This window comes from Podarcis erhardii (assembly GCF_964252035.2).
Source record: "Podarcis erhardii genome assembly, chromosome: 17".
Lineage (NCBI taxonomy): Eukaryota > Metazoa > Chordata > Lepidosauria > Squamata > Lacertidae > Podarcis > Podarcis erhardii.
In genome coordinates, this window is record NC_138515.1 from 417,386 (window position 1) to 431,157 (window position 13,772).

The following is a 13,772-nucleotide window of genomic DNA, read 5'->3' on the forward strand; positions in this document are numbered from 1 at the left end:
GAATTTCTGGGTAGCATTAGTTGATTTTGTATTATATTTTTACTGCTGTAGGCTGCTTTGATGGGCATTGCCCAGAAAAGCAGCCTAGTAATGTTTTAACATAAAATAAAGATTAAAAAACACAGTACAAAAAAGTCAACTAGAAAAAAGAGGATAACTCATGAGATATTGTTGGGACTCAAATCTACATGGCAGGGACATCCTCCAAGAGTGAAGAAGTTTCTGAAGCAGGCCACTCGAAGCCCCTTCTCAAAGTCCTTCCATCTCACAACTATTAACAGCAGACTAACTTCATTGGATGGCTCAATGAAAGGCATTACTCCACAAAGAATATTCATCTACTTTAATTTCAAAGTTGGGAACCTGATAAATTCAATAAGCACCACACAACTGGAATGCAAGCTACATTGTGTGAAACATGACTGTTGCCTTTATGAACGTACAACTAAAAAGAAAGAGAATCCAAGAGAATTTAACCATTATCTCAGTAACAGCTTTAGAGCACAGAAATTGGATTGACAAAATGCATGTTTTTAGGACTTGGGAAGCACTCTAAACAAAGCACAAAAGGCAATCCTATAAAACCAATGAAATGTTCTGAAAACAGTATAGAAGTCAACCCAAACTTGCCATGGTCCAGTAAAGGTGCAACAGCAGAAGCATGTTGCCTAAGATAAAACCACGCCATAACCACAGTTTTGTCCACTGCCCCAATGCCCCCATCTCCTTCCTTTTGTTAGAATTCCTGCTCCATGATTGCAGTCATAGGCTTGTTGTCTTTCACGTGACGGTATATGTTTCGACTCCACAGAGTGGGAAGTGACAGAGACAGGATGTTTGTGTTACTGTGTTCCGTGAAGTGGGACTATTGTCCTTTGTTCTTTTTCTCTTTGCTGTCTGATGCAAAAGGGAGAGGGAGCCATGTTGCAGTGCTCCGTGTGTGTTTATATGTAAATAAAGTAGATTAGCCAAACTGCTGAGTTGCTGAGGTCTGTCACGCTCATGTTGCGCAAACTCTGTGGATCCCTAAGTGTGCCAGTGTCGGTTGGCATCAGTCACTGTGATGTTCAGGCTGAAGAAAGCTTATGAAGCTCCTGAACGATCCAGCAGGAGGGAGAGAACATGCCAGTCGGGCATGTGTCTCTGCCAGGGTCCTACTCGAGTGTAGGATGAACTCCTGACACCTTTCACACCTATCCTGTTTTGCTCCCGTCTCCTTCCTTTCCCACCCATCCTGTTTTGCTCAGTGCCCTGATAGAAGTACAACAGACTCTCATGGGATGCAGAACCTAGTCAGGCGAAGCATACACACCTTGCGTTTAAGGCAGCGGCGCTTGAGACATTTCCATTGCCGCTTCATGCCTGGTTTCTGCCTCCGCAAGCAGATGTTGCAGCTCCCACAGTCTTCAGTTATCTTGCAAGCCTGACACATACCACATTCAAGGCCCTGCAATGGGAAAGGAGTGCGGGGAGAAAGGAAAGAGAGACAAATGGACTGTTAAGGCTTGAAATGGCTGCCAAGTTCATTTGGGGCAGGGAGGCCAAGAACAAGGAACAGCAGAATTTCTGGAAAGGGACACGAGGAATAAGCAAGGAGCAGCCAGTGGTACCTTTTTGACAATCTTCAAGCATCGGCGCAGCAGACATTTGATGCCAATGCGGAGCTCGGGGCTCTTGGCTCGCAGGACACACACACTGCAGATGCCGCAGTCCTGAGACATCTGGCAGGCTTGGCACACACCACAACCAATTTGCTGCAAGGGCAGAGGGTAGGGGGTGAGGAGGGATTCGGGGAAGCCAACACCATGAACCCAGAACCTCCAAGCTGCACCGTGAGCCCATTGGCCACCCTGGCTGACTCAAAGGAGAGCACAAGAAAAGGACACCATCTCCAACCTCTAACACAAACTCACCAGGCCATAGATGAAATTACCTTATACTGTAGTAAGTCAGGGTTTGCATAGCCCAGTGCCATCTACTCAAGCAGCAGCTCTCAAAAGGTCTCAGACAATGGTTTTTTTCTGAGACCCTTTACGCAAAATCCTCTGACTCAAGATGCCAGGGATTGAACATGGGACCTTCTGCCATACAAAGCTTTGTCACTGAACTCTGCTTATCACACATCTATCCCAGTCATTTATGGGGCTCCCAGTGGCATATCATCCAAGAGAATACGCAGCTTCAAGTCCTCCACTGCTATCTGAGAACTGGAGACACGTCCCTTACCTCTGCTAACAACCCTAATGCTTTCATCCATCCCAGGGCATGGCCAAGTCTTGATTGTTCTCTGAATGGGTGACTTGAGTTTTCAAGCCTTTTCCAAAATGAATATCCCATCAATCAACCGGCTGGGAGGGTGGCATTTTAAAGCCACCTGTCCCTCTGTCAACTGAAGGCAGAAAGTGTTTTTAAGAGAATAAAACATAAATATACACTTATCTCTTAAATCCCTACTGCACAGGCACAGGAGGATTTTAAAGCACTAAAGGGTTAGGCATGTGCAAGTCACTGCAGGCCAGCTGCAGCCAGGGGCACTTTTAAACACACACACACACGCACACACACGGGTTAGAAACGGAGATAGGAAAGCGAGGAGCCAAAGGGCACCTTAAACCGAGGTTATGGATGCAACAACGGAATGTCTAGGCATGCTTTTTTATAACAAGAATACAAAGCTGGAAATAAATGAACTGCAGCTAAAATATTATGTTCATTTTTTCACATGGTCTAGTCCTTCCCCTGCCCACCCCCCTAATATTCTTAAGAGGGTCTCTTCTCCAGGGTCCTTAGAGAGTAGCTGGAAGTGGGGAGGCAGAAAAGGTCTTCCTTTCCTTCCACTCTGCAGTTTTAATCTGAAATCTTAGGCGCAGTACTGCACCCAGAGCTCAAAAACTGCTTGCGCTAATGAAATCCCCAGTCGCAAAATGCGCCCAGAACAATGGGAGTTTCACTCACTGACACCCCCACCTGCAGCAGGTAGACAGCAGGTGTTTGGCAGCGGGGCAGAGAGATTGTCACAAAGTGTAGAACCTGATAATATAAAGCAGGGTTTACACACACAGATCCCATCGCCCCCTACTTCAACTCATATTTCTAAGTAAACAAAAAATGTTGGTAAGCTCTAGATCTTACCTTGTAATATCTCTGCTCCCGATTGAAATCTCTTCTCTGAGCTGAAAAGAGGAACAGGAAGAAAAGATTAAATCCTGTGCAAGAAAGAGAAACATTGGCTCAAACACCCAGTGTGGAAGTCAGTCACAAGGAAGTCAGTCACAAGGAAAATAATTCAACGTTAACTGATAAGCTACCAGGAGTATGAAGTGAGCACCAATCCAATAGTCCCACAACTGGCATCTTACCATTCTTCTGAACGGTGATGGGGGGTGAGGAAGAGACTGAATCGCATTTACATGGCTAATCTGGATAAAATTTTCTGATGCCCTAGAGAAGATATTGAGCGCCTGTGGCCCTGCAGGTGCGGCTGAACTATAACTCCCATAACCCTGGAAAGCATGGACAATGGCCTGGGATAATGTGAAATGTAGTTCAGCAACACCGGGGTGGGGTGGGGTGGGGTCAAAAGTTTCCTTCACCTGCCCTAGAGAGTTATCCAATTTAGCATGTCAATTTTGCTTGCATTTAGTAAATAAAATTTTGAAATAGCCAACCCTGCTTAATATGGCATTTGGAATTTGCATCCATTAATTTTTATTAATGATCATAAGAAATGGAAATTTTCCACAGGAAAACAGAAAAACATTCCACTCCATATCACTGCTTGTTAGATGAAGCAGCTGAGGAATGAAGTAAATGAAGGCAAGGAAAAGGTCTCCCAGACTTCCGGTCGGCGCCATCGTTTAATGGCGGTTCTAGCCTCGAGCTCCGAGGCAGGACTGCTCCGCAAGTTCGGGTCCGACCCGCTACGGCCTAAAATTACAGGCGCGGAAGCCTGTAAACAAGGAGACTCGGCGGGCACCTTTTGCGCCCCCCGGTACTGTAAAGGAGCCTTTTTAAAGGCTCCGGAGCGGCATCGGGGAGAGCACGGTGCTGAGAGTCGCTACCCAGCTTGTGGAGTGAAGCCGCGTCGCCATGAACGGAGAGCGCCGATTCCTTCCTGAAATAAAGATTTGACTGCAACACCCGTGAGTAAGATTGAGGGATTTAACGGGACACTAAATTTGAAAATTGGCCGAAAACGGGGAAGGCATTAAACAAGGAAGTCTGCCCCCCCCCGAACTGCATGATTAGCGAAGCAACGAAAATAGCAAGCTGTATTTGAAGGAAAAACCTTTCGCAAACTGTCAAACCTGACATTGGACTTAATATTCCCCCCAATTGGCAGGAGAAGGGGGGAAGATAAAATTGGATATTGTTCCTGCGCGGAAATAATCGTTAAAAAAAAGACTTTTCACTGCCAAACTCCCCCAGATCGAGCTGCCTGAGCAAGGCACCAGGAAAGGAGAACTGACAGTCTAAATTGGATACAAAGTAAGGTTTCTTTGGAAACTTAGCTGTTGGACTTTAATAAAGCTGTCGAACTTATGGTTAAACTGAAACATTTGTGGATTTACAGTATCGACTCTTGAACTTTTGGCTCATTGCTCTATGTTTCCCTTGCTTCTTTGTTACTCATTTCCTTTTGGACACAATTGAAAGCTCCCTCTAGAGGGTTTAAAGAGAAACTTTGTACTTTGAAAAAAGAAACAGTGGGATTTTCCACTTGCAAGTCTACTCTGTGAGAACGACCTTGAGGCCATGAGTGGCCCTGTGGATGAGATAGTAACTAGACATAAATCAAAACAAGCGCAAGCACAAGCACAGAAGAAAAGGAGCTCAATACCAGATATAACACCAGCTGCACAGGAAAAGACAGTAACAGCTTCTATGGAATCTATGACTCAGGCACTGGTCAAAATAAATCAATCTTTGGAAGCTCTGACAAAGCAATCTATAGAACTGACAAAGCAGTCCACAGAAAATTCTAAAAAATTGACAGAATTGACAGCAAGATTGGACTTGAACACGGCAAGCGTGTCATCTAACACAGATTCTATAAATAAATAAATTCAAGAAAGTTCTGAAACACGAAGGATTGCTGAAAGTGCAAAAAAAACTGCAGAGGAAACAAGGGGAAGATTTGAGCCGATCGAAAAAAAAGTTGTCTTTTAACTTCAAAGGAAAGAAGATCAAAATAAGAACAATCCAAGATAAAGAACAGTTTTTGGGGAGACACCGGGAAGACTTGCAGAAAGGAACTGTAGACGAGGAAGAACCAACTGATATTGCTAATCTGTCATTTGGACTTTTGTTACCACCATCAGAAGAAGAACAGAAACTTGGAGCAGTTGGAGGAACAGGTACTTAATAACAAAATGTCTCTGCAACTTCTTAGCTGGAACTGTAACGGTTTGAACCTTCCCCGAAAAAGATGCCAAGTCTTTCATATTTTGAAGAGAGAGCAGTTAGACTTAATATGCTTACAAGAAACCCATACTGTCAGGACACACAGGAAATTATTGATAAATAAGAGACTGGGACAGGAATTTATCTCATCAGACAAAGTGAAGAAAAGAGGAGTGGTGATCTATGCAAAAGAAAAATTGGCTCCAAAAATGATATTTAAAGATGAACAAGGAAGATACCTAGCAATTGAAATACAAATTCAAGGAGAAAAAATTCTGATAGTCGGAGTTTATGCACCAAATGAAGGGAAGGCTGAATTTTTTAAGAAGTTGCATGAGACCTTAATGGACTTTCTGGATTATAAAATCGTATTGATGGGAGATATGAATGGAGTCGTCTCCACAAACATGGATAAAGCACAGAGACAAGTGATTTCAAAGGAGGGGAGACTACCAAAGACTTTTTTTGAAATGACTGAAACTATGGACTTGATTGATATCTGGAGAACAAGGAACCCTCTTGAAAGAGAGGGAACCTTCTTTTCTGAAGCAAAAATGACATGGACAAGAATTGACCAAATTTGGATTACTAGCAGCCTGGCGCCAAGAACCAAAAAAATAGAAATCTGCCCAAAAACCTGCTCCGACCATAACGCTGTAAAGATGGAGATGAAATTAACAACAACTGGATCCTTCAGATGGAGAATGAATGACACCCTATTTAAAGATGAAGAGATTTATAAAAAGGCCCAAAAAACATTGAAAGATTATTTTGAGATAAATTTGAGAACAGACGTGGAGAAAAGAACAATTTGGGACGCTAGCAAAGCCGTGATGCGAGGTTTCCTAATTCAACAGAACTCTATAAAAAGGAAAACACAAAATGAGAGGAAGGAAAAAATCTTAGGAAAAATGAAAGAAGGAGAAAAGAAATTGAGGTCCAAACCAAAGTCCCAAGAGATCTTGAGAGAGATAAAGTATTATCAGACGCAATACATGGAATTGATGAATCAAGAAATAGAATGGAAAATAAAGCAAATGAGACAAAAAACATTTGAATCTGCAGATAAATGTGGGAAACTTTTGTCATGGCAATTAAAAAAGAGGCAGAAACTGAATACAGTGACCAGCTTAGAGATGGAGGGAAAGACCATCTACAAACCCAATGAGATAAGTAATTGTTTTCAAAGCTTTTTTAGGAAATTATATGCACAAGGGCCAGTAAACGAACAGGAAATTGAAGAATTCCTTAGAAACTACGGATTACCAAAAATTTCAGAACAGAATAAAAGGATCCTGAATGAGAAAATAACAGAACAAGAGATAGAGGGTGCCATCCAGAATATGCAACTGGGAAAATCACCAGGACCAGACGGCTTGACCGCCAGTTACTACAAGAAGCTGAAGGATTGGTTAATACAACCTCTAAAGGAAGTTTGCAATGAAATTATGGAGGGGAAAAAGGCACCTGAATCGTGGAAAGAGGCTTTCATCTCACTTATACCGAAATCAGAGACTGAAAAAAACCAGGTTAAAAACTACCGCCCTATATCTTTACTCAATGTGGATTATAAAATTTTTGCAGACATTTTGGCAAAAAGATTGAAGCGAGTGTTACTAGGGGAGATTCATAAGGACCAAACTGGCTTTCTCCCAGGGAGACATTTGTCAGACAATGTGAGGAACATAATCGACATTTTGGAGCTGTTAGAAGTTGACATTAATAGAAAGGCTGTTTTAATTTTTGTGGATGCGGAGAAAGCCTTTGACAACATTTGTTGGAGCTTTATGAAAAAGAATCTCCAAGGGATGGGGGTAGGCCAAGGTTTTGAAAACGGTATAGGTGCAATATATTCGGAACAAAAAGCAAAGTTAATTGTAAATAATGTGGTAACGGAAGAAATACCCATAGAAAAAGGTACACGACAGGGTTGCCCAATATCTCCTCTACTTTTTATATCAGTCCTGGAGGTTTTGTTAAATATGATTAGAAAGGACCAGTTGGTTAAAGGAGTTCAGGTCGGAGCCAGACATTATAAACTAAGAGCATTTGCAGATGACCTAGTTTTGACTTTACAACAGCCAGACATTAGTACCAAAAGAGTGTTGGAATTAATTGAAATATTTGGTCAAGTAGCAGGATTTAAATTGAATAAACAGAAAACAAAGGTTTTGGAGAAAAATTTAACAATGGAAGAAAGAGAGAGGTTTCAGAGTGAAACAGGTTTGGAAATAACGAAAAAAGTGAAATACCTGGGGGTAAATTTAACATCTAAGAATCTGAATTTATTTAAAGGCAATTATGAAAAATGTTGGTCAGAAGTAAAGAAAGATCTAGAAACATGGTCAAGGTTGAAAATGTCCTTGTTAGGTCGAATTGCTACTATTAAGATGAATGTATTGCCTAGAATGCTTTTTTTGTTTCAGAACTTACAAATTCTGGACAAGATGGATTGTTTCAAGAGGTGGCAGAAAGATATATCAAAATTTGTCTGGCAGGGCAAAAAGCCCAGAATTAAGTTTAAGATTTTAACTGATGCAAAGGATAGAGGGGGATTTGCCCTGCCGGACTTAAGATTATACTATGAAGCAGCAGCTTTCTGCTGGCTGAAAGACTGGCTACTTCTTGAGAACACAGACATCTTAGATTTGGAAGGATATGACAATTGTTTTGGTTGGCATGCATACTTATGGTATAACAAGGCAATGGTGTACAAAGGTTTTAAAAACCATACTGTTAGAAAAGCATTATATAATGTTTGGAGCAGATACAAAGATCTACTGGAAACTAAAACTCCCAGGTGGCTGTCACCAATGGAAGCCAAGGGGGTGAAAAAAATTAATATGGATTCTAAATGGCCAAAATATTGTGAAATCTTAGAATATGAAGGTGAAAGGGTAAAGCTTCAGAGTTACGAAAAACTAAAGTCCAAAGTTCGAGATTGGCTGCATTACTATCAGATAAATGAGACATTTAAAGAGGACAGGAAAATAGGATTTCAGAAGGAGAGGTCAAAGTTAGAAACGGAACTGTTAGAACCCAATACTAAGAATCTGTCAAGAATGTATAATTTGCTGCTTAAATGGAATACACAGGAGGAAACGGTGAAATCAGCTATGATTAAATGGGCACAGGATATCGGTCATGACATTATGTTTGCTGACTGGGAACAGTTATGGACCACTGGTGTTAAGTTTACGGCATGTAATAAATGGATAAATTGACTAAAGGGTTGCTAAAAAATTTTAAAATAAGGATGCAGCGAAAGGGAGGTAAGGGGAAGTCGATTGAAAGAAGTTACAAGAAAATAAGATTATGAATTTATTTATGTTTGATTTGTTTATGTTTGTTTGTATTTTGTGATGTGTTTGTTTTTTTAATTATGTGTTTCAAAAATTGAATAAAAATTATTTAAAAAAAAAAAAGAAGGAAAAGGTCTCCCAGCCATGTTTCTGAAGCATGAAACCGACCCTCCTCTATGAAAGGGAGCACAGGAAAGGGCTCACACAGGGAAGGCAAACCTGTGACCTCCCAGTTGCTGCTGGACTCCAAACCTCATCAGCCCCAGCCAGCAGGGTGAATGGTCAGGGATGATGGGAGTTACTGTCCAACATCTGGACAGCTTGCAGGTTCCGCATCCCTGGGATAGATGAGGAAGAGGAAGGTGGGTGACACCTGGCTTGAGAGCAAATACAAATACAAGATGGGTGACACCTGGCTTGAGAGCAGTACATGTGAAAAGGATCTAGGAGTCTTGGTTGACCACAAACTTGACATGAGCCAACAGTGTGACGCGGCAGCTAAAAAAACCAATGCAATTCTGGGCTGCATCAATAGGAGTATAGCATCTAGATCAAGGGAAGTAATAGTGCCACTGTATTCTGCTCTGGTCAGACCTCACCTGGAGTACTGTGTCCAGTTCTGGGCACCACAGTTCAAGAAGGACACGGACAAACTGGAACGTGTCCAGAGGAGGGCAACCAAAATGGTCAAAGGCCTGGAAACGATGCCTTATGAGGAACGCCTAAGGGAGCTGGGCATGTTTAGCCTGGAGAAGAGGAGGTTAAGGGGTGATACGATAGCCATGTTCAAATATATAAAAGGATGTCACATAGAGGAGGGAGAAAGGTTGTTTTCTGCTGCTCCAGAGAAGCGGACATGGAGCAATGGTTCCAAACTACAAGAAAGAAGATTCCACCTGAACATTAGGAAGAACTTCCTGACAGTAAGAGCTGTTCAACAGTGGAATTTGCTGCCAAGGAGTGTGATGGAGTCTCCTTCTTTGGAGGTCTTTAAGCAGAGGCTTGACAACCATATGTCAGGAGTGCTCTGATGGTGTTTCCTGCTTGGCAGGGGGTTGGACTCGATGGCCCTTGTGGTCTCTTCCAACTCTATGATTCTATGATTCTAGGTGTAGTTTGAAAGATACATAGAAAACAAGAAATAAACCTCTAGTATTAACAGGCATCTTCCGCTGTGCAGATTTCCCAAGGATTTGCAATCCAGCAGGTGGAGTGGGGTGAAAGTCTGCTCAGTGTACCTTCTTTAACTGAAGTGAGATCTGCATCAGTGCAGAGCAGGATCTTTTTGGCTACAGCACCTACCCTTTAAAAACTCCTATCCAGGGAAGTGCTCTACTACTTGGGGGTGGGGGATAACTTGCCCTGTCTACTGGTGTTCATGTAATTACTAGCAAAATACCAATTACTGTGGCACTTTGGGTACAGCAGAACAAGAGCTTACAATGCAAAGACCCTGGGTGGGGTGAATTCCCCAACGGACCATCCCTGTGTCACAGGGTCAAAGGTGGAGTACGTGGTTTGACTCCAACAACGTCATCCTGTTAGCATAAGGACTTCCCATTGTGCAACAGCCTCCAGAGCAGATTTTGGGGCAGAGGGCACTGGACTCCCATCATTCCTGATCACTGGCCATGCTGACTAGGGATGATGGAAGATGCGGGGGGGCTAAGGCTCCCCACCCTGCCATAGAACCAAATGGCTGGCTACCAGTCATTAATTACTATGTGAGAAAGTAAATGGATCCTCTGCTAAAATACGACAGAACCTAAATGCAGCCCTTGCCTACCCCAGTCATTAAGAACCATCAGTGCACAGAGCAAAGCAGACTCAAAATTCATAAATGTACATTTTTTCAATTCCCCAATATATTGTACTTAATGCAGATTGTTTTACTGTGAGCCACATTGGGATCCAATCATGACTGAAAAGCAGGACATAATAAAATAAAAAGCAAGAATTCTCTGCTTAGCTCTTAATTCATTCAAAGGCTTATCAAAGTCAGACTGCTTTCAGTATACCAGGCTTTTGGAAATCAGCAAAAAAGGGGTTGGGGACTTGCATCAATCAACATTTGCAACACTGCTTCACACAATGCAATGTCAAAAGAATCAACTTTCATTATTAAAGAAGTATGACATGAAAATGTTTGGGCAGTAGCTAATGATCAACTGCGCAAAACTCCAAGAAATCAGTGGCTTTGTTTAAACAAGCAGAGCAGAAGCCAAGTGGCAACAGAGCTTAGCTGAGGAAGTGGGAAAGCTATAGGGTCATGATTCAGCCATCTGGCATCCTTAGCTAGTAGAATTCAATTATTCTCAATTGTGGAGACAGAGCAGAGATCTCCTCGAGCACTTGTGTTTTACTTCTGTGGACTTGGGTTTGTGTGTCTTGCTTTTCTTTAAGTACAAACCTCTGCAATCTGGGCAGAGCCACCGACAGCGTCTCTGGGAGGGGAGCATCACTCCTGGGAACTGTCCTTGGCAGCTGGCACAGCATCTGGAAGAAGAAGAAACAGGAAAAGTTAGGAGCAACAGTCCCAACAAAGCATCTCCAGCCCTATATGTTTCTTATGTGTTTGCTTATATCCCACTCTAAAGGCCCAAGAGGCCCTCAAAATGATTCTTGCAACACAAATGTATATCATTAAATATAGCACTAAGGACTGAAACAACATGGTGTCCAAGATTGTTCCGATAGCTTTCTTGCCATCGTCCCTGGTCTTCCTTGCTAATGCCCTTCAGCCTTCAGACAGCAAAGCCTACCCTGGACCTCCAAAGCAAGGAGAACTCAGCCAAGTGACTGGAACATGATGGAGGCAAGTTTCTTTGCTTCTCAGGCATCTGTGGCTGACACAAACTGGGTAGGAAGTGATGCTACAATTGCCCCACATTTAGAAGGGATTCCATATGCGAGGCCTTGAGCAAGCACTTGGCACTTGGAATAAGACGCATTCAGGCTTTGAAATGCTCTTACACAACCCTTACCAGGCAGGGTCACAGTGTACTCCAGAGCACACCTATGGAAGTGCTATCATAGTTACAATCAGCTACCTGGTCAGGCAAGTGGAAGTGGGAGGCCTGTAGTAACTTGGCTTCTGATCCAAGCTTCTCCGTGCCTTTCTGCCTTCCGAGTCCTTGCCTAACCTACTTATTCCAAAAGGAGGAAAGGGCAGTAGTTTTTAGCAGTGTACAAGGAAGAAGACATCAAGTACAGGTAATTTTCGTAGTGCTGTCAAGCAAAATCTCTGATACATGTCAAAAAAATGACAAGTGGGAAAATAAAAGTTTTAAGGCTAATTGTACACTATTCTAGGTTCTGAAGTAGGTCAAGCATGGAAGAACCCATGTCCACCACAAAGAAAAAAAATTATGCTCTTGTATTTAATGAACCAGATCTCTAATGTAGAAAGGGTGTTGCAAATTCAGTGTTGCCCTATGTCAATTGTGCTTGCCAGACAGAATGATCAGTCTCCCCTCTCCCCCCCCCCATTCTGGGGGTTCTCTCAACACACCAGGGCCAATTTCAGGGTGTGTGGAGGGTCACACAGGGGAAGAGCGGGGGGGGGGGAGGTGCACTGTGCAAATGGAATATTTATTTATTTATTTATTTATTTATTTATTTATTTATTTATTTATACCCCACCCGTCTGGCTGGGTTTCCCCAGCCACTCTGGGTGGCTTCCAACAAAATATTAAAATACAGTAGCCCATCAAACATCAAAAGCTTCCCTAAATAGGGCTGCCTTCAGATGTCTTCTAAAAGTCTGGTAGTTGTTGTTCTCTTTGACATCTGGTGGGAGGGTGTTCCACAGGGCGGATGCCACTACTGAGAAGGCCCTCTGCCTGGTTCCCTGTAACTTCACTTCTCGCAGTGAGGGAACCGCCAGAAGGCCCTTGGCGCTGGACCGCGGTGTCAGGGCAGAACGATAGGGGTGAAGATGCTCCTTCAGGTATACTGGGCCGAGGCCGTTTAGGGCTTTAAAGGTCAGCAACAACACTTTGAATTGTGCTCGGAAACATACCAGGAGCCAATGTAGGTCTTTCAGGACCGGTGTTATGTGGTCCCGGCGGCCGCTCCCAGTCACCATTCTAGCTGCCGCATTCTGGATTAGTTGTCGTTTCAAAGGTTCAAAGGTAGCACATAGAGCACATTGCAGTAGTCCAAGCAAGAGATAACCATACAATGTACCACTCCTGCAAGACTGTCCAAGGGCAGGTAGGGTCTCAGCCTGCATACCAGATAGAGCTGGTAAACAGCTGCCCTGGGCACAGAATTGACCTGCGCCTCCATGGACACCTGTGAGTCTAAAATGACTCCCAGGCTGCACACCCGGTCCTTCAGGGGCACAGTTACCCCATTCAGTACCAGGAAGTCCCCCACACCAGCCCACCCCCTGTCCCCTAAGAACAGTACTTCTGTCTTGCAGGATTCAACCTCAATCCATTAGCTGCCATCCATCCATCCATCCTCCAACCACCTTCAGACACTCACACAGGACCTTCACCGCCTTCACTGATTCTGATTTGAAAGAAAGATAGAGCTGGGTATCATCCGCATACTGATGAACACCCAGCCCAAACCCCCCTGATGATCTCTCCCAGCGGCTGCATGTAGATGTTGAAAAGCATGGGGGAGAGGACAGAACCCTGAGGCACCCCACAAGTGAGAGCCCAGGGGTCTGAACACTCATCCCCTAACACCACTTTCTGAACGCAGCCCAGGAGTTAGGAGCAGAACCACTGTATAACAGAGCTCCCAGTCTCTCTAGACGGTCCAGAAGGATGTTATGGTCGATGGTGTCAAAAGCCGCTGAGAGATCCAGCACAACTAGTAAACAGCTCTCACCTTTGTCCCTAGCCCGCCTCCAGAGATCATCGACCAGCGCGACCAAGGCAGTTTCAGTCCCATGGTGAGGCCTGAATCTTCACTGGAAGGGATCCAAATGGTCCGCTTCTTCCAGGCGTGCCTGGAGTTGTTCAGCAACCATTCACTCAGTCGCCTTGCCCAAGAATGGAAGATTTGAGACTGGGTGGTGGTTTTTTAAGAAGTTTGATAACCGCCTCTTTC

The 13,772-nt window shown here is 43.5% G+C and overlaps 1 protein-coding gene and 1 long non-coding RNA gene across 13 annotated transcripts in view; one reads left to right on the forward strand and one right to left on the reverse strand.

Annotated features, from left to right (window-relative positions):
* The window catches only part of LOC309331995 (uncharacterized protein), a 116,546-nt gene that overhangs the window by 76,330 nt on the left and 26,444 nt on the right, over window positions 1–13,772 (reverse strand). For 10 of the 12 annotated variants that reach the window (XM_081844597.1, XM_081844603.1, XM_081844601.1 and 7 more), the window contains exons 6-9: window positions 11,116–11,201; window positions 3,133–3,173; window positions 1,611–1,754; window positions 1,313–1,447 (exon numbers count right to left, since the gene is read on the reverse strand). In XM_081844597.1, coding sequence (XP_081700723.1) covers window positions 1,313–1,447; window positions 1,611–1,754; window positions 3,133–3,173; window positions 11,116–11,201 — 406 coding nt within the window. Of the gene's footprint in view, window positions 1–1,312; window positions 1,448–1,610; window positions 1,755–3,132; window positions 3,174–11,115; window positions 11,202–11,755; window positions 11,849–13,772 lie in introns of all 12 variants that reach the window. The other 2 variants (XM_081844596.1, XM_081844602.1) reach the window with 2 other exon arrangements.
* LOC309332031 lies at window positions 3,181–11,102 on the forward strand. Its single transcript, XR_014152045.1, has 3 exons — window positions 3,181–3,827; window positions 8,839–9,067; window positions 9,815–11,102. It is a non-coding gene; the product is annotated as an uncharacterized lncRNA (long non-coding RNA).